Raw genomic sequence first — 21,126 nt, 5'->3', positions numbered from 1 at the left:
ACAGTGGCTTGCAAAAGTATTCATACCCCTTGAACTTTTCCACATTTTGTCAAGTTACAACCACAAACGTAAATGTATTTTATTGGGATTTTATGTGATAGACCAACACAAAGTGGCGCATAATTGTGAAGTGGAAGGAAAATGATACATAGTTTTCAAATTATTTTACAAATAATAAACTGAAAAGTGTGGCGTGCAAAAGTATTCAGCCCCCTTTACTCTGATACCCCTAAATAAAATCCAGTGCAACCAATTGCCTTCAGAAGTCACCTAATTAGTAAATAGAGTCCACTTCTGCGTAATCTAATCTCAGTATAAATACAGCTATTCTGTGAAGGCCTCAGAGGTTTGTTAGAGAACATTAGTGAACAAACAGCATCATGAAGCCCAAGGAACACACCAGACAGGTCAGGGATAAAGTTGTGGAAAAGTTCAAAGCAGGGTTAGGTTATAAAAAAATATCCCAAGCTTTGAACATCTCACGGAGCACTGTTCAATCCATCATCCGAAAATGGAAAGAGTATGGCACAACTGCAAACCTACCAAGACATGGCCGTCCACCTAAACTGACAGGCCGGGCAAGGAGAGCATTGATCAGAGAAGCAGCCAAGAGGCCCATGGTAACTCTGGAGGAGCTGCAGAGATCCACAGCTCAGGTGGGAGAATCTGTCCACAGGACAACTATTAGTCGTGCACTCCACAAATCGGGCCTTTATGGAAGAGTGGCAAGAAGAAAGCCATTGTTGAAAAAAAGCCATAAGAAGTCCCGTTTGCAGTTTGCCACAAGCCATGTGGGGGACACAGCAAACATGTGGAGGAAGGTGCTCTGGTCAGATGAAACCAAAATTGAAGTTTTTAGCCTAAATGCAAAACGCTATGTGTGGCGGAAAACTAACACTGCACATCACCCTGAACACACCATCCCCACCGTGAAACATGGTGGTGGCAGCATCATGCTGTGGGGATGCTTTTCTTCAGCAGGGACAGGGAAGCTGGTCAGAGTTGATGGGAAGATGGATGGAGCCAAATACAGGGCAATCTTGGAAGAAAACCTGTTAAGAGTCTGCAAAAGACTTGAGACTGGGGCGGAGGTTCACCTTCCAGCAGGACAACGACCCTAAACATACAGCCAGAGCTACAATGGAATGGTTTAGATCAAAGCATATTCATGTGTTAGAATGGCCCAGTCAAAGTCCAGACCTAAATCCAATTGAGAATCTCTGGCAAGACTTGAAAATTGCTGTTCACAGACGCTCTCCATCCAATCTGACTGAGCTTGAGCTATTTTGCAAAGAAGAATGGGCAAAAATTTCAGTCTCTAGATGTGCAAAGCTGGTGGACATACCCCAAAAGACTTGCAGCTGTAATTGCAGCGAAAGGTGGTTCTACAAAGTATTGACTCGGGGGGGCTGAATACTTTTGCACGCCACACTTTTCAGTTTTTTATTTGTAAAAAAATTTGAAAACCATGTATCATTTTCCTTCCACTTCACAATTATGCACCACTTTGTGTTGGTCTATCACATAAAATACATTTACGTTTGTGGTTGTAACGTGACAAAATGTGGAAAAGTTCAAGGGGTATGAATACTTTTGCAAGTCACTGTATCTTACTGAGTAAATTTAGTGTGCAGGACTTCTGATTAATTACCTAGGTGTAATTCTCAACCATGGGTTTCCAAGCATCTTAATTTTAATAGCTCGTGTTAAGTTCTAAAATCATAAACAAAGAAATCAGAAATAAGTAGTTAACTCTCTGAACTGCCTTTGCATTGACAGAAACACTACCTTGGACGTTTCACTTCGTCTCCGCTTGGGCTTTGTATCCTGAGATTGGGAGTTTTGTTTCTTTGTCCTCTTAACAGTCCCTTGTTTTGGAACGGTGAGGTAATCTTTCTCATATCTGACTTGTGACTGGAAGAATTAAAAAAAACTTGTTAATTTCAATTAAAGAAAATGTTTAAAATGAAAAACTATTCAACAATCAGTTTGTTATCATTTATTCCCACACTGAGTAACTGCAGTTGTGTACTTTATTTCCATCCACTTTTTATTTAAAGGTGCTTCTTTTCTCCCTTCAGTCTCGAACTGACTATTGTATTTGGCGCTTATATGTGACCTTGTCTACAACTGGTCAGACCAGGCAGAGAAAAGGCAAATACCTCGCCGAAAACTTGCGCTATGTCCAACAGGGGCAGCTGGAGCGCCTGGTTGCCAGCCATTTTAATTGCACTTCGCATTCCCATACTGACCTGTCTGTCCTCAGCCTTCTCCATTGCCAGACTGATTTCCACTGACATAAATGGGAAGAACAGGTAACTCCTCTCAGGTATTCTGCCACCCAACAGCAAGAAGACTGCTCCAATTTCAGGTAGACCAATACCTACTCATATACCTTTACTTCCTTCCCCCCTCCCCCCCCCCCTCCCCCCCTCCTCCTAATGGTTTTCTTTCCACTTCCCCTACCCCTAGTTCCTTTCCCTTCCTCCATCCACATCACCCATTGTATTTGTAGGAGAAACTGATGCTATGACCTAAAATAGTTCCTTTACAATGACATAGTAGTGACTATGTTTTTCAGATTTTAGGGTATAAATGTTATATTTTACTTAAATAAAACTAATTAGAAAAATAAAATGCACATAAATACTGGCTCTGGCTTGCATCTGAATGATAATTCATTCAAAAAGTAACTTCATGGACATAAGAATCTAAATAAAAATACAATGTACAACATGTACAGTAACTTCTCAATAGCGCAGATCAGGTCATTATGGTCCCTAAATATACTGAAAGGCAGAAAATAATGAAATATTCAGCAAGTCTTTCAGTGGGTTGAAGCACCCTTTGATATTACTACCTCCATTACTAAAATGCACTAAATTACTAAATTAGAAATAGCATAGCCATTGAAAATTTAGAGCATTTATTTATTAAAGTCAGATTATAGCAGGAGATTTGGAATCCTAGTCTTGTGAATAGTTTTTCACTAATAATCTTTATATATATATATATATATATATATACGTCAGGAGTTACTGCATTTGGTGTACAATGTATTTTTATTTAAATTTAAATTTCCCTTTTGGACAAATTGTTTCCTAGTCAAGAACTATTCATTTGGAACATGATCGAGAGAATGGCATAAACCAAAGTATATTATTTCCACTTTCTACTGACAAAACTAAACTTGCTGGGGGTCCAACTCCTGGCTGTTTTTCAGTGACCACTGTTGAGCTGCTGGTAAACTGGGACAGATGGATTGGCACAACAGCCTGCCAGTGATACTTTAACACACTGCTCTGACATACCATGTTATATTTGAATATATGGGGATCAAGAGCAGGACAGGAAGAAAAACTGGGGAAAATCACAACAAATGTTAAAAAAATCACAAACAAAAATGTTCCGGTGGTCCGAGTGCAAAGAGAACCAAAGATATCATTGATCCATCATCAAAAATGAAGGATGTTTCTAGTTCTGGTGGGACAATATTTGGAGGGCACGTACAAGATCAAAGATTAAACTGATTATCAGTTCACATAAATCTATAAACTGAAACAGCGCCATGAACTAAGCAGAACAAAATTGATCCAATGTCAAGCAAACTTTATTGAATCATGTACCTTAAATCCATGTTGTGGTGAATAAACTGGTTATTGCACTGCTTCAAGTTAAACATTTTGCGAGTGATTTACGCAAAGGACATGTGGTTTACAAATGCAAGTTCTTTCTTATTCTGTACAGAAACGCACAATTATGCAAAGGCCATCATGAGATTATAACCAACCCCATCTTCCTTACTCCCAACATTCAACATTTCCATTTTAAATTTACATATGGAAAAGCTGTTATTGGGAATAGACTAGAATCGAATAAGGTCAACTTTCAAACATTAGGCCTTCATCTGAACTGACTCCAGGTCTGGTTAAAATAGCTTATCAGCCAATTAGAAGAAGTGAGTCCAAGTGATGTAATGCTCACAACTACTGTTTGGCCAAAATAGCTATTTCATATATTTAAACTGAACGCAGGGAAGCAGAAGAAATGGAAAAAAACATAGTAAATGTAATATAGTTATGTAATGAGTTATGTTAATCTGGAATACATTTCCTAAAAGATGATGAAACAAGATTGAATGACAATTTTTAAAAGCATATTTGTTGCTTACTTAAAAAGGGAATATTTGTGTGGGTACAGGAAGAGATCAAGTAGGACGAGTTACAGTGCCCTCCATAACATTTGTGCCAAAGACCCATCATTTATTTATTTGTCTCTGTACTCCTCAATTTGATATACGAAAACAAATCACGTGGTTAAAGTGCACATTGTCAGATTTTAATAAAGGCCATTTTTATACATTTTTGTTTCACCATGTAGAAATTACAGTAGTGTTTATACATAGACCCCCCATTTCAGGGCACTATAATGTTTGGTTTAAAAAACATGCTCAATTGGGTTCAGATCGGGTGATTGACTTGGCCACTTAAGATTTGACCATTTTTTAGCTTTGAAAAACTCCTTTGTTGCTTTGCCAGTATGTTTGGGTTCATTGTCTTGCTGTAGAATGAACCACCGGCCAATGAGTTTTGAGGCATTTGTTTGAACTTGAGCAGACAGGATGTGTCTACACACTTCAGAATTCATTATGCTACTACCATCAACAGTTGTATCATCAATGAAGATAAGTGAGCCAGTAACTTCAGCAGCCATACATGCCCAGGCCATAACACCCCCACCACCGTGTTTCACAGATGAGGTGGTATGCTTTGGATCTTGGGCAGTTCCTTCTCTCCTCCATACTTTGCTCTTTCCATCACTCTGATATGTTAATCTTCGTCTCATCTGTCCACAAGACCTTTTTTCCAGAACTGCGGTTGCTCTTTTAAGTACTTATTGGCAAACTGTAGCCTGTCCATCCTATTTTTGGCGCTAACCAGTGGTTTGCATCTTGCAGTGTAGCCTCTGTATTTCTGTTCATGAAGTCTTCTGCGGAAATGGTCATTGACAAATCCACACCTGAAGAGTGTTTCTGATCTGTCGGACATGTGTTTGGTGATTTTTCTTTATTATAGAGAGAATTCTTCTGCCATCAGCTGTGGAGGTCTTCTTTAGCCTGCCAGTCCCTTTGCGATTATAAGCTCACCAGTGCTCCTTTTCTTCTTAATGATGTTCCAAACAGTTGATTTTGGTAAGCCTAAGGTGTGGCTGATGTCCCTATCAGTCTCATAATGGGTTCTTTGACTTTCATTGGCACAACTTTGGTCCTCATGTTGATAAACAGCAATAAAATTTAGCAAAGGTGATGGAAAGACTGGAGGAAAGACTAGGTGAAAGACTCTTATACCTGCATTAAGGAGGCATTTAAACACACCTGAGCAATTACAAACACATGTGAAGCCATGTGTCCCAAACATTATGGTGCCCTGAAATGGGAGAGGGGGGGGGGTCTATGTATAAACACTGCTGTAATTTCTACATGGTGAAACCAAAATGTATAAAAATGGCCTTTATTAAAATCTGCCAACATGCACTTTAACCACATGTGATTTTTTTCTATTACAAATCTCAAATTGTGGAGTACAGAGGCAAATAAATAAATGATGGGTCTTTGTCCCAAACATTATGGAGGGCACTGTAGATGGACATTTTCAAGAGTAGGCATGACTGGCTTCTTTCTTGTGGGAGGCAAAATGGCACAGCTAGTAGACATAAAATGCTGGAGTAACTCAGCGGGTTCATGGAGTCTGAAGAAGGCTCTCGACCCAAAACATCACCCATTCCTCCTCTCCAGAAATGCTGCCTGTCCTGCTAAGTTACTCCAGCATTTTGTGTCTATCTTCAGTGTAAACCAGCATCTGCAGTTCCTTCCACCACAGCCAGTAGAGTCGCTGCCTGACCTCAGGTGTCACTTTTGTGGAGTTTGCACATTCTCCATGACCTTGTAGGCTTCCTCAAGGTACTGTTGTTTCTTCCCACATATCAAAGATGTGCAGGTGGTAGGTTAATCAGACACTGTAAAATTGCCCCAGATCCTGTGTAGATGAATGACAGAATACCTTGGGCAGCTGATAAGAACGTGGGGGAAAAAAACTGGCATTTATTTAGGAGGAGTGTAAATAGGTGGTTGGCATGGGCTTGATGCAGTACCTCTATGACTCTGCCATGTTATATGATTCTGTAAAACCCACCACGTGAGAAAGTTTACTGAATGTTTGATATGCTGATGTAGTCCATCCAGAGCGATATTTGGTCAGGCTGTACCAAATGTCCAGTGTCAAGGAGCAATGAACCTTTAGAAATGCTTTAGAGAATGCAAGAGCAGCAGACCACATATTGCACTGTCTTCACGACATGTGATTTTGCTTATGCTATAGTCCTAAAGAATGCTTTATTCAACTGTGTTTTTCCCTGAAATGCAGATGCCTAACATATCACCCATCACTAATTGTTTAGCACATTTGTCTACTACTATGGAACAAAGGAATGCAGTCTCACATTAGATTGCCTTCAGGAGTAGACAATAAATGGTATACTTCTAACGCTTCCCTCATCTCAAAAACAATTACATAAAAAACATTGGCTGGGGAGATGTAGATCATGACTCTCTGTGCATTCAATGGGTGCAGGTCCTCTTTCCTTACTGACATTAATACATAACTTGTTACTTTTTAGTCCAGTCTCATAACCAGTATGCTACATACCAAATATACAGAAAGCATGGAATTGGCAAAAGTAACCTATTTCACACAACGACATATCCCATCTGCTCGAGGGATACATTCCACAAAATGTCAACGTTGATCCAGCCTAGTAGGATTATCCTTCAGAGATCGGGGCTGGAGTAAGTTATTGAGTCAAAGTATCTACCACTATTTAACCAGTGCATTTTTGATGGTGTCTTAGGATGTCAATTGGAAAATGTTTTACCTCTTACCACAAAATTAAATGAACAAGTAAAGGGACATCTATCATATAGTGTACCACTCAATGACAGGTATGATTCCAACTTTTGTAAATTAGATAATCCACTAATAGGACGCTACTGTTAATGTGGATGGGAGCAAGAGTGATCACCACATGGAATATTATCACGATGGGAGGCACTGACTTCAATTTATACGAGGCTAAAAACAAGAATGCAAACTTAAATGGTCTGCTCAAGATATTAAATTACAGCCTAAAAACAGTTAGTCTCACTGAAAGGCCAGGTAAATTACTGAATTGTATTCTTGCCACGTTGAAGAAGTAACTGATTTAACCCCATAAAAACATTCAATTATCAAGCAATGTAATGCTCTGAATGGAAAACGTTATACTTACTAGACCAGTATGATTTAGATTGTGGGTCAAGATGCTCTGTCCCCTGTTCATCTCCTCTTCCTCGAGAAGTTTATTCTTAAAAAATAAAAATCCATCGTGCGCAGAGAACTTTTTCTCTTTAACATCTGAGATGGGCTGCCCATATTCTGACGGATATTTTTCTACTGGAGCGTCAGGATCTTTTTTGAGGATCAAATCCTGAGGTACAGATGGTGTGACAGAATGGGCAGCGAGGCTGGAAAAGTTTGTGATTGGTGGGAGGTGACTGAACATGATCATGCCAGAAGAAAAGTTTGGTTCCATCCCACCGTTCCTGAGGAATTCGTTACCTAATTTGTCGTGAACAATGCTCATGATGTCGGTCTGAAGTTATTCAAAGCCAGATCGACTGCAGTCTCCTAAAGTAAGAGGATAAAAATATTAGACAATTGAAGCAGAAAAAATTACAATCTTTCATGCCGTTACAGAAAGGGTTACATACAATTTTTAAGTGCACTTTGATATCCGAAGCAATCACTCTTTGTAATTTATGTTGTGTTGCTTACTGATATCCCACTACAATGCCACAAGATGTCTACGTTGAAGAAGACAAGAGGAGCTTGGAACCTTTTATCCATAGAACCAAGTTACAATGACAATCATCAGAGGTGCAGAGGTACAGTTGTGGGAACAAGTTCCTTTCATAGGCCACTCAAAACTTTGCCCTTGAAGCCTACGACATCATAATCGTTCAGTTGCGCAGTTACCTAGTAACAGATTCTTATTCATTGTTTTAATGAAGTACAAGAAAGTTTGTAGGACTCAACTTACATACTTAGTGTTTGGAACTTAACTTTCACTTGGTAAAATGATTTGCCAAATAATGGGAAGCAAAGCATTTCATCAAAAAACAGTGTCAGTTGGACAAAGTAGGAATTACTTCAAATCAATTGATGGTCACCTAATTTCAATGTGTAGAAAATCAGCTTTTCCCATTCATATTCAGTACAGGTGCACAACCTTTTATCCGAAAGCCTTGGGACCAGACACTTTTCGTAATTCAGAATTTGTCGGTCTTCGGAATGGAAATTTTTTAGCGTAGATTTTAATGGCTGGCTCAGTGGTAGAGTGCTCGGCTCATATCCGCAAGGTCGCGAGTTTGCGCCTTGATCCTGGCAGTTACTCGATCGCGAGTTTGAGTCTTCAATGTCGTTTTTTCTTGCAGAATAAATGTTTGTATGAAATGCAGTGTAGGAGAGGTGTACTGACTGTGTGGGCAGAACTTTGGAAGTGATTTCCCACCAGTCTAAAAAGCCGCTGTGTCTCCCTGTCCCTGGGATAGCAGGGGGCGATCAAACAGCACAATACCCCCTCCCCCTCCAACTCCAGAGGAATCCGCTCCCCGATGGGCCGCTACCAAAGATCATAGAGGACCTCCTCTATGATCTTTGGCCGCTACAGCGACAAGTGGCAGTTCGCCCACAGCCCGAGCTGCGCCCCCTCATCCGCCACCCCAAGAACAAGACGTACCTTGCACACCATCAGCTTCTGCCCCTACGTGTTCCTCTGGAGTTGGAGCGGGGCTGGGCTGGAGTTGCTGCTGGCTGTGGGTCTCTGGGATCTCTGTGCTTGCAGTGGGCCTGGGGGTCGGTGGGCGGCGGCGGTGGGCGGCGGTGGAGCTGTGGACCTACGGACCTACCTCCGTGGAGCTAGCCGGCTTCGGAGCGTGGAGAGCTGCGGGGGCGAGCTGCTGCGACCCGACTCCGGTGGATGGTGACACCGGGAGCTCGCGGGTCCCCGGTGGGAGACTGCTTTGCGGGGCACCGGCAGCGGCGACTTCTCCCGCCCGAATTACGGGGTTGAGAGTGACCTGGAGGGGGGGCCTTACAACGCCCGGCGCGGCTGTAAATTGCCGCGGACTTGCTAGCGCCCGCCGGGGGCTCCAACATCAAGACCGGGGCAGGGCCCTACATCTCCCGGCGTGGCTTTGAGTGGCCGCTCCCCGATGGGCCCCTACGACGCCCCGAGCTGCGCCCCGTCATCCGCAACCCAGGTTCCTCTGTAGTTGGAGTGGGGCTGGGCTGGGCTGCTGTTGGCTGTGAGTCTCTGGGATCTCCGTGCTTGCGGTGGGCCTGGTGGTCGGTGTCCAATTGGTCCTGACGTCTCCCGTGACTGGCACGGTCCTGCTGCAATCGCCGACGTGAAGACAGTGCAAAGCCCCCGCGCCGGTGCAATGGGCGGGGAGCTGGAGAGGGGAGGGAAGGGGTCACACATATGGCCGGGAAGCAGAGGGGCGTAGGTGGGGTGAAACTGAAGGGAGCGACAATCTGCACTGTGTATCGTGAGTCTACCGTGGGAACTTTTTAACTCAGCGGGCAGGCAGCAGCATATTGTCAATTATTAACCCTCCCGCGCAATATACCCTCATCTTCTCTTTTATGAATGGGGATTTAGTTCCCCTTTCTTCGAGGACCGACCGGAGGTTCCGCTGTCACCTCTGCGGGCCGCCCTCGGTGAACGTTTTCAAGGACCTTTCTACAAGGACCGAAAAAATGGCCGCTATTCGGAGGTTTTCGTTATTTGGATCTTCGGATAAAAGGTTGTGCACCTGTACCTGCCATTCTGCCACTGGCATCTCCCAAGTTAGTTTTCTCTCATAACCAGAGGTATGTTTAAAAGTTTAACATGTTTTAATTATGGCTCACAAAAAGTAAAACAATAGATGTCAAACTTCTTACAAGGAAAAAAACAACAAACAGGAGAAAAATAGATTTCAAAATTAATTCAGGATTTGCATTATAGACAGCATCCTACAAAATAATACCAAAGCCACAAATACCCATTGAATACAAAATAACAAAAACATAGTCAAAATTGGCTTGGTTTCTTTAAAAAAAAAATTATTCCATTTACATCATTCAACTTTCCTCAATATACTGCATCGACTTTTGCTGAAAGGTACAATGTAAGCAGTTATAAACATCAGCGAGGACACAAGGAACAGCAGATGCTAGTTCACAACCAAAAAAGACAAAAAGTGCTGCAGCGGGTCACGCAGCATCTCTGCAGAACATGGGTAGGTGACGTTTCGAGTCAGGACCCTTCTTTAGACATCTGTGTACTTGATTAATATAAATCAACAATTAGAAAATAAGTCAGCCTAAAGAGTGAGTTGATGGAAGTTCTGGTGGATTTCTCTTTCTACCACTCAACATCTTTTAATATATTCCTATTTTTTTTACATTAGGTACAGAAGCTGGTTTGATAACATAAATACAGTATATCACTGCAATGCAAAATTAATCTTTAATATATTAATTGAATGAATTTTCAGCATTCTTAATTGAGTGCTCAGTATGAAGGAGCCTAAAATAGCAATAATGGCCTTTATACAAGTAGGAAATTTTGTTCACAAAAAAAATCAAAAGATGTAATATGAGCTACTCTACTGAAGAATGGGTTGAAGTAAAAGGACATTGATGGGACATGATAACAAAATAATACCCTTTAAAATGGGACTAGATATTTACGAGCCATGACATTTCTTACTTCAGTGACTATTCCTTAAAAGAGCTCTATACGAACTAAGACTGAACTTTAAATATCACAAACTCCAAACAGAATACACTGCTTTTTTTTGCCACCATGAAATTATAAATAAAGGTATACAATGATATTTTAAATTGAACGCTGTGCTCAAGTTCATACGTTCTACAACACAGCTTTTCCGTCTCCACAACTGCTCAACAGTAACCACCTCAATATTTATTTGATGGCATTACTCGAGCTGCTGCAGTCAACAATCTTCCATCCTCAGCAAGAAATGGTTCAGCTCACCTGACGTGAATGTTGGTCGTTGGTCAATCTCCAACATGTGGCCCACTGTTAGATTGACACCAAACCAAACCATTCACACCAAGTATTTGATAATGTTTCACAATGAAAATTCCAGGATTTGGCCACAGATTTGCTGGAACTTTTATTATATTAAAGACCTGCAATTCATGTCCTCTTTTCCCAGAGCTCATTATAGTTACTAAACATTTGCAAAATTAAAAAGACTCAAAAGTGCTGAACTCAGCGGGTCAGGCAGCTTCTCTGGAGAACATGATTATGAGACGTTTTAGGTCAGGACCCTTCTTCAGACCTGGATAAGGGCACAGACCTGAAACATCACCAATCTATGTTCCCCAGAGATGCTGCCTGGCCTGGATCCAGCACTTTATGTCTTATTTTCTTGTAAATCAGCATCTGCAGTTCCTTGTGCCCACATTTGAAATATTGTCTGCAAAAATTTTTTAAAACTGTTGCTGCAAAGCAACATGAAACTTGAATGGTAGGACTTAGAAACAGATAAACACCCTCACCACTTGTAAATTAAAATACCCAAAGTTTGTGGTAAAGTAAACAGTCCTCAAACTGTTAAGTACCAAATCATACAGGCAAATGAATGCATGAAGTTGTATCAAAACATCCTTTGTTCTAAAGGATGTTTAAGAAGGAACTGCAGATGCTGGAAAATCGAAGGTAGGCAAAATTGCTGGAGAAACTCAGCGAGTGAGGCCGCATCTATGGAGCGAAGGAAATAGGCAAAGTTTCGGGTCGAGACCCTTCTTCAGACCCTGAAGAAGGATCTCGACCCGAAACGTTGCCTATTTCCTTCGCTCCATAGATGCTGCCTCGCCCGCTGAGTTTCTCCAGCATTTTGTCTGCCTTTGTTCTAAAGGATTTTGCCAAGAAATTTGACACTCAAACAGACATGATACACTGTCTATTTAAATGATTGAATTCCACCACACTATAGAGACAGGTGGGTCTTTTCAATTCAAGAACAAAATCTAACTAAAATATAGTTGATTGCAAATCACATCACTGCAAAACCACTCTGGCACTGAAAACTTCAACAAGTTCAGACCCTCATTATTACCAATTTTAAGTACTGCAGGCTTAAAATATACATTTACAGAATTTTGAATTTTGTTTTCCTCTTTTCCATATTTTGCCTTCTTGCCATGTTTGGCTTTAAATTAAATACTCTAAAGTGCACTTGCTGATTAAGACTCTACATGCCTCAATAAGATCATTCAATTGAATTGCTTAAGGATATAAACAGTTGCTTTCCCTATCAAATGGACCCCAGATTTCCGGTAGAGGATACTGCAGAGTTTTGGATTTCTATATCATTGCATGCTCCACTGCAAAAGTCCATTGTATGTGTAATGAATGATTTGTGCATTTTGTTTGTCACTGATCACAAAGTGTAGCCTGCTTACTGGTCTATACAGTCAAATGTAATTGTGTTCTATATAAATAGCCTTAACTATCTAGCTGCTGTATGTATATACAGCAGCTAGATATTTAAGGCTATTCTAATACATTAGATATTAAATTTCTAAAGGTCATTAAGTCCCTAAACAACTTCTTAACAATAAATTACCTACTTATTCCAACAATAATAAAGATTAAGCAAAGGTTTATTGTTATTCATGGAATGTTTTGCTCTATTAATACAGAATAGTTGCAAGTTTTGTTTTTTTCTCTCCCATTATTACATTTAAAATGTGTAGGAAGGAACTGCAGATGCTGATTTACACTGAAGACAGACATAAAGTGCTGGTGAAACTCAGACAGTTCGGGTTGAGACCCTTCTTCAGACTGAAGAAGGGTCTCAACCCGAACTGTCACCCATTTCGTCTCTCCAGAGATGCTGCCTGTCCCGCTGAGTTACTCCAGCATTTTGTGTCCATTACATTTAAAATGTTCAACTTTTCATGTTCTTTTATAATTTAGTCTATTCGAGTTGTACCATACATGCCTTGACAAACAGAATTTGCTGGAATAGATCAGTTCTCCTGAATACTAAAATAACTAAGGGAAGAAATAAATAGTTACAGGGAAGGCACATTTCCTTCTGTAACAGAAGTCCTCCCTTGGATTTGCACACTTTCAAAACACTGTTCAGTGAAAGTATCCACTCACATTTTGTACATAACATCATTGTCAATGATTAGATATTTAAACTAGAGAAGAATGTGGAGATGAAAGAGTACTTTCAGTACAAAACACTTCTTCCTTTGAAGTTCTCCTCTTCTTCAAAGTTGTCGAGTGACTTCAATTTCAGTAAGCTCCCCACATCGGCATCCTGTTAAGTGACAGTTGATACTCCAACTGATGGCCAAAACGCCAGGCTGGAATCGTGCAGAATCAGGAAATTATTTTACGTTGAGAGCACGAGTATTCCCATTTTTACCTATGTTTTCCAGAATCGTGCATTTCCTAGATTTACGTTTACATTATCACAATGGAATAACACTAAACAGATCCGGCCAATGTACAAGTGTCTTTTTGCTGTACGAATGAATTTGAAGCCCGACATTATATTAATAAAATAACATTTGGTATTTTATGCAATGTAGCATTTTGTTCTAAAGCCCGCACAATTGGCAATAAACATTTCAGAGAGATGCAACCACAATACTACAATATTGCAATTTACAAAGTCAGATTTCAGACTCTTCCAATTCAGAACTGAACTTGCTAACCTTGCATTAATTTTGGATCTCAAGGAGTAATATTAAGGAACTGAAGTTGGTAAGAAGAGGGTTTATCAATAGGAGAGAAGGCTTTTTGAACCATAAAATACATACGCTGCTCTCAAGGAAAATAATCTCCAGAGTGTATCACAATGGTTTCCTTGCCAACGGATACTCCAAAGCAAGATCTTGTGAAGTCATTTAAACTGAATGATCAACAGGGAGCATTCCAGCACCCTGGAAAAACTACATAGAACACAGTTGGCTCAACTATGTCGGATCCGAATTAAATAATTCCATATTTTAAACAAAGCCGACATTTCATGAGATGTGCAGGAACAATAATGTTTTAATTTCCGTTTGAAGTTTTGTTCAGTTGGGAGATACAGCATGAAAACAGGTCCTACCCAACCATTGATCAACCATTCAAAATATTTATATTATCCCACTTATGCATCCACTCCCGACACACTAGGGTCAATTTAGAGAGGCCAATTAACCCACATGTCTTTGGAGGATGCTGGACAAAATCCATGTAGTCACAGGGAGAACATGCAAACTCCACACAGACTGCATCCATGGTCAAGATTGTGAATTTGTGGAATTCTCTGCTTCAGAAGGCAGTGGAGGCCGATTCACTGGATGTATTCAAAAAGAGCCAGAGCTCTTAGGGCTAGCAGAATCAAGGGATATGGGGAGAAGGCAGGAACGGGGTACTGATTGTGGATGATCAGCAACGATCACATTGAATGGCTCGAAGGGTTGAATGGCCTACTCCTGCACCTATTTTCTATGAATCTATGTATTTTTGTGTTTGGCACTGTGAAGCAGCAGTTCCATCAGCTGTGCCATTCTGCAATACCGTTTCCTCGGGTTCTGCATGGGCAGAACATTCCAATGCCAATTTTCCTGAGCAGAGCTTTACTTAAAGGAGTAATTTGAACAAAAACAATTTCTCATTGAGAGTGCAGGAATTATAACTGGTTTTAATTTACCATGGAGATTTAATTTAGTTTAGAGATGTATCATGGAAACAGGCTCTTTGGTCCATCAAATCCACACCAACCATCATTCACATTCACTTTCTCATTCACTCCCTACACATTAGGGGCAACTTTATAGAGGCCAATTAGCCTCCAAACCTGCCTGTCTTTGGGATGTTACACAAAACCCGGGCACCCGGAGCTTTGTTTAAGTTTTTTTATAAACAAAACCAACTTATCCTGTAATGTACAGGAACGATAACTGGTTTAAATTTGCCTCCGAGGTTCAGGGTGACAGGGAAAAATCGCCTATTAATATTAAAAATCCCTAAAATAAAAATTTGCGTTAGTTTTGCAATTATTTTTAAATGTCACACGTGTGAGTTAAAATATCTGTTAATAAAAATGAGCTGAATTTTTTTTTTTTTTTAAATGAAGAGGCAGAGGCTTATTTAAAAAAAAATTAAGATGAGACGGGGATTATGGATGAAGTGTGGGTTTGTGTTGAGGGGAGTGTCGGCCGCCGGGCCTGGTTTCCCCGCTCCTGGGCTCGGGGCCTGCGGGCGCCGCCGGCAACAGCAGCGGCGTTTCCCCCGGCCTCAGGCCGCCGCTACGCCGCTTTGTCCGCGGCCCGGGCCCTGGGCGGCTCCCGGCTCGGCGCCTCCCTCCTTCCCGCCCTCTCTCCCCCGGCCTCGGGGCTCCCTCCCTCCCGCCGGCCGCTCCGCTCACCTCGCATCGCCTCCGCCCGGATCTCAGGCCAGATTCTCCCTCCCGTTTGTCAACATCCTTCAACAGCTCGACTCCTCCATCTTGGATCCGGCTGCACGCCGGGTAGTATGGGCGCTCGGCTCGGACGGGGACAACCGCGGGAGGAGCCGAGTGCTGCCGAGTGTCTTCGGGCGGAGCCGAGCGCTGCAAACCAAAGGCTGCTCTGGTAACCACGGTCTGAAGAAGGGGTTGGGCCCGAGACGTTGCCTATTTCCTTCGCTCCATAGATGCTGCTGCACCCGCTGAGTTTCTCCAGCAATTTTGTCTACCTTCGATTTTCCAGCATCTGCAGTTCCTTCTTAAACGCTCTAGTATATTTGCTGCAAACTGCTCAAACGCAGCGCTGCCCTGCAAACTAATAATATAATAATAATATATTTTATTGTCATTGCACATATGTGCAACGAGATTTGGTATGCAGCTTCCATCCTTAACTCATAACTTAAACAACTAATAAAATTTAGATTCAGATTTACTAGAGTTGCTGCCTGACCCGCTGAGTTACTACAGAATTTTGTGTCTCTCTTCCCTGCAAAATTTCGTGCCTTGCAGTCATAAAATAGAATAAACATAACAAAACACACAATAAACACAGATTTAACATCCACCACAGTGAGTCCACCAGGCACCTCCTCACTGTGATGGAAGGCAAAAGTCTTAAAGTCCTAGGTACACAAAATTGCTGGAGGAACTCAGCGGGTGCAGCAGCATCTATGGAGCGAAGGAAATAGGCGACGTTTCGGGCCGAAACCCTTCTTCAGACCAGACAAGTCTTAAAGTCCTTGTCTCTTCCCTCCTTGTTCTCCCTCTGCGCTGAGGCGATCCAGGCCTCTGATGTTGTGACCCCGCTGGGTGATGGTAAGCAAGTCCCGCGGCTGAATCCGAGCTCCGCGAACGGGCCGGTTAAAACTCCGCGGCCCGAGTCAGTCGAAGCTGCTGCCCTCCAGTCTAGCGGACGAAGCTGTTGTTACGGGAGCTCCGGAAAAAAAGGTCACCAACCTGTGACCTGCGAGCTCCCGACGATGTCGTCCACTGGGCCTGCGGCCGAGCCTCCGAGGCTCCGAAGTCGGGTCGCCGCCACCACAACGTCACCACAGTCCCGAAGTCGGGTCACCGCCGCCGCAACGCTATCACAGCCCCGAAGTCGGCCAGCCTCGCGTTGGTAAGTCCTGGCTGGATCTCAAGTTCAAGTTCAAGTGAGTTCAAGTGAGTTTATTGTCATGTGTCCCTGTATAGGACAATGAAATTCTTGCTTTGCATAAGCACACAGAAAATAGTAGGCATTTACTACAAAACAGATAAACGTGTCCATATACCATGATATAAATATATACACACATGAATAAATAAACTGATAGTGCAAATAACAGAAAGTGGTTGGTAATAATCAGAGTTTTGTCCGAGCCAGGTTTAATAGCCTGATGGCTGAGGGGAAGTAACTATTCCTGAACCTGGTTGTTGCAGTCTTCAGGCTCCTGTACCTTCTACCTGAAGGTAGCAGGGAGATGAGTGTGTGGCCAGGATGGTGTGGGTCTTTGATGATACTGCCAGCCTTTTTGAGGCAGCGACTGCGATAAATCCCCTCGATGGAAGGAAGGTCAGAGCCGATGATGGACTGGGCAGTGTTTACTACTTTTTGTAGTCTTTTCCTTTCCAGGGCGCTCAAATTGCCGAACCAAGCCACGATGCAACTGGTCAGCATGCTCTCGACTGTGCACCTGTAGAAGTTAGAGAGAGTCTTCCTTGACAATCCGACTCTCCGTAATCTTCTCAGGAAGTAGAGGCGCTGATGTGCTTTTTTGATGATTGCATTAGTGTTCTCGGACCAGGAAAGATCTTCAGAGATGTGCACGCCCAGGAATTTGAAGCTCTTGACCCTTTCAACCATCGACCCGTTGATATAAATGGGGCTGTGGGTCCCCCTCCTACTCCTTCCAAAGTCCACAATCAGTTCCTTGGTTTTGCTGGTGTTGAGGGCCAGGTTATTGCGCTGGCACCATATGGACAGTTGCTCGATCTCTCTTCTGTACTCTGACTCATCCCCATCAGTGATACGCCCCACAATAGTGGTGTCGTCAGCGAACTTGATGATGGAGTTCGCACTGTGGTTCGCTACGCAGTCATGGGTATAGAGTGAGTACAGCAGGGGGCTGAGCACGCAGCCTTGAGGTGCTCCCGTGCTGATTGTTATTGAGGCTGACACATTTCCACCAATACGAACAGACTGTGGTCTGTGGACGAGGAAGTCAAGGATCCAGTTGCAGAGGGATGCGCAGAGACCCAGTTCTGCAAGTTTGGTAACCAGTTTGGAGGGGATGATTGTGTTAAATGCCGAGCTGTAATCAATGAATAACAGCCTGACATATGAGTTTTTGTTGTCCAAGTGGTCCAGTGCGGAGTGGAGGGCCAGCGAGATCGCATCCACCGTTGATCTGTTGTGGCGGTACGCGAACTGCAGTGGGTCCAGGTTTTTGTCGATGTAGGAGTTGATTTGCTCCATGATCAACCTCTCAAAGCACTTCATCACCACCGGCGTTAGTGCCACTGGTCGATAGTCATTGAGGCACGTCACCTTACTCTTCTTGGGGGGTGCCTCCGGAGCCTCGAGGTCGGTCCCAGTTGGAGGCCGCCAGCTCCGCCATTAGGCCTCAGCGCAGACAGAGATGGAGACGAGGGATACAACAAGAAAAGGTCGCATCCCCCTCGAAGGAAGAGACCAAAAACATGGTTCTCTCCCACACATACACAACCTAAATAAACTAAAATTAACTAAAACAGGACAAAAGAAAACCAAAAAAAAAGAAAAAACAGATGGACTGCAGGCGAGCCGCAGCTGCTAAGGCAGCGCCGCCACTACCGGATTCACCTTCATCCTCATCTTCATCCTCTCTTCCAGGCACCTACCACTTTTTTTAAAAACTTGCCCACACGTCTCCTTTAAACTTTGCCCCTCTCACCTTTTATAAACCCCCATTTTATCTTTGATATCTCCACCCCTGGGAAAAACCTCGTCCACCTCTGACCATCTATACTATCCATTCTTTCCATAAATTTGCCACATTTTAGATTCTGTACACATTTATTTGTTACAAGACCAAGGGGGACCCGTTGGGTTATGTCCCCACAACACGCGGTTGCAGTCCCGTTGGGTTCCATCCCCTCAACACGCAGGGGGCGGGGCCTTCGGCGTCACACACACACTAACCTCCCCTTTGATATTATATTAATATTATTCATTCGCTCCTTTTACCCCATCCGGTAGAGAGGGAGGGGTGGGGTAAAGGCAGCCCATACCCAGGTTGTAGAGCAGGCCTACCCACCAGGCGCCGGGCCCGAGCTAGGCTGCGGCCGGCGTGGTCCAGAGCGAGGCCCTGAACGATCTAAGGAAGGTGAAAAGCAGTCTTTGCCGTGCTGCGATAACGACCGCCGCCACACTGTTGTAGAACTTGAAGAAACCCAGCGGAGCGCGCAGCACGACTTGATCATGTGTTCAATGAGCGGGGGGGGGGGGGTGGTTGGAGGGCGGCTGGGCCACGTAACTCGCAGCCCATGGCTGCGCGTTGAAAATTCTGCACAGATGTTAGATTGGTGAACAATTTTAGTAAAACATTCAGGAAATAATGAATCAAATTTTAATATGAGGGGATTTTTGAAATCATGAGGTAAAATTTCTACCGGAATATGTAAAAACTTCACCGTTACCGCGTCAGGTTTTCGAGGAGATGTGAATCAAAGAAAAAGTTCAAGCAAGCATCCCCACAAGTAAACATCCAAGATCAGAGTTTTATAATATAATCAGGGCCGGATTTAGATGAAGAGAGGCTCTAGGCTATTCCAATTATGTGGCCCCTCCCAATCCTCCACCCTCACGACGAGAAGAAGATGGAAGAGTCCACCAGATTGACACCGATGTGCAGCCGAGCGTGGCCAATGAGATGAGGGCTGGAAAGCAGTGCTTTTTATTTATTGCCAGTAGTAGTGTCGAGTTATTGGCTTAAAACACTATTATTCTGAAATGGAGGGCAAGGAAAATTATTGAAGTGTTGTTTAGAGACTACAGAAATATAGTATCAAAAATATTATACACCAGGCCCGTACGAAGCTTTTCAAAAACATGGATGGCATGGCAGGATTGCAAAATATTTATGTGAAATATGTGCACGCAGCGCATATCACAAGCGCGAAGCTGAAAGACCCTTGCAGCCGGGGTCCAGGGCCCGCATAAGGGCCCTGGAAGCTCTGGAGTTTTAGATGCTCTCTGGTGCATTCTGAGCCTTATTTTGGAGCATTTTTGCACAAATTAATTACCCATATTTCAGAAATAATTTTGGTTGAGTCAAGAGTAATGAGTGGTTGGAATGGGATGATTGGGGTCATTGTTGTATACATTTGTTTAAATCAAGAATTGAATAATAATCAAGTTGTACTGTAAAATGTTATGTAAAATTTTATAAAGGAGCATGCAAACAATGCCAATAAAATACTGTAAGTTTTTGCAGTAAATAAAACCTTTTTTTAGAAAATGTTTTGTGTGTTGATTTGATTGCCTGTTACTATTCGACTGTGTTACTGTGTGCACATTAAAAATATGATGCAAAATGAAAGTCGCAAAATATGGAATTCATATTTTTCAGTATTGTTATCAAGGAAAAGAAAGCAGTTCCAATTGTTTGATATTATTCATATCGAGGAGAGAATATAATTGCTCTAAAACCTACCTTAATTTTGCAATCTCACTAAAGATAATCCCTCTTTCCGTCTCCCCCTCCTCCTTCCCCTTCCCTCTCGCTCCACCTCTCTCTCCCTCCCCACCACTTCAAGCAGGGTGCAAGTCAACCAAATTCAAGTGCAGTTTCATACCATTTCAAGCATGGTGCAAGGCCACCAAATTCAAGTGCAGTTTCCGACCACTTCAAGCAGGGTGCAAGGCCACCAAATTCAAGTAAGTTTTGTACCACTTCAAGCAGGGTGCAAGGCCACCAAATTCAAGTGCAGTTTCGTGCTACTGCAAGCAGGGTGCAAGGCCACAAAATTCAAGTGCAGGTTCATGCCACTTCAAGCAGGGTGCAAGGCCACCAAATTCAAGTTCAGTTTCATGCTATTTCAAGCAGGGTGCAAGGCCACCAAATTTAAGTAAGTTTTGTACCACTTCAAGCAGGGTGCAAGGCCACCAAATTCAAGTGCAGTTTCGTACCACTTCAAGCAAGGTGCAAGGCCACCAAATTCAAGTGCAGTTTCATACCACTTCAAGCAGGTTGGAAGGCCACCAAATTCAAGTGCAGTTTCATGCTATTTCAAGCAGGGTGCAAGGCCACCAAATTCAAGTGCAGTTTTATGCCATTTCAAGAAGGGTGCAATGCCATCAAATTCAAGTGCAGTTTCATACCACTTCGAGCAGGGTGCAAGGCCACCAAATTCAAGTGCAGTTTTATGCCATTTCAAGAAGGGTGCAATGCCATCAAATTCAAGTGCAGTTTCATACCACTTCGAGCAGGGTGCAAGGCCACCAAATTCAAATGCAGTTTCATACCATTTCATGC

The 21,126-nt window shown here is 42.8% G+C and overlaps 1 protein-coding gene across 3 annotated transcripts in view; it reads right to left on the bottom strand.

Annotated features, from left to right (window-relative positions):
• Positions 1 to 15,662, bottom strand: part of znf281 (zinc finger protein 281) — a 33,704-nt gene extending 18,042 nt beyond the window's left edge. For 2 of the 3 annotated variants that reach the window (XM_033035286.1, XM_033035288.1), the window contains exons 1-3: positions 15,548 to 15,662; positions 7,324 to 7,721; positions 1,789 to 1,914 (exon numbers count right to left, since the gene is read on the bottom strand). In XM_033035286.1, coding sequence (XP_032891177.1) covers positions 1,789 to 1,914; positions 7,324 to 7,677 — 480 coding nt within the window. In that variant the 5' untranslated portion in view covers positions 7,678 to 7,721; positions 15,548 to 15,662. Of the gene's footprint in view, positions 1 to 1,788; positions 1,915 to 7,323; positions 7,724 to 15,544 lie in introns of all 3 variants that reach the window. The other variant, XM_033035287.1, reaches the window with a different exon arrangement.
• Positions 15,663 to 21,126: the final 5,464 nt, after the last annotated feature.

Source organism: Amblyraja radiata, chromosome 16, assembly GCF_010909765.2.
Source record: "Amblyraja radiata isolate CabotCenter1 chromosome 16, sAmbRad1.1.pri, whole genome shotgun sequence".
In the NCBI taxonomy this organism is placed as follows: Eukaryota; Metazoa; Chordata; class Chondrichthyes; order Rajiformes; family Rajidae; genus Amblyraja; species Amblyraja radiata.
This window is presented reverse-complemented; position numbering and strand designations above follow the sequence as displayed.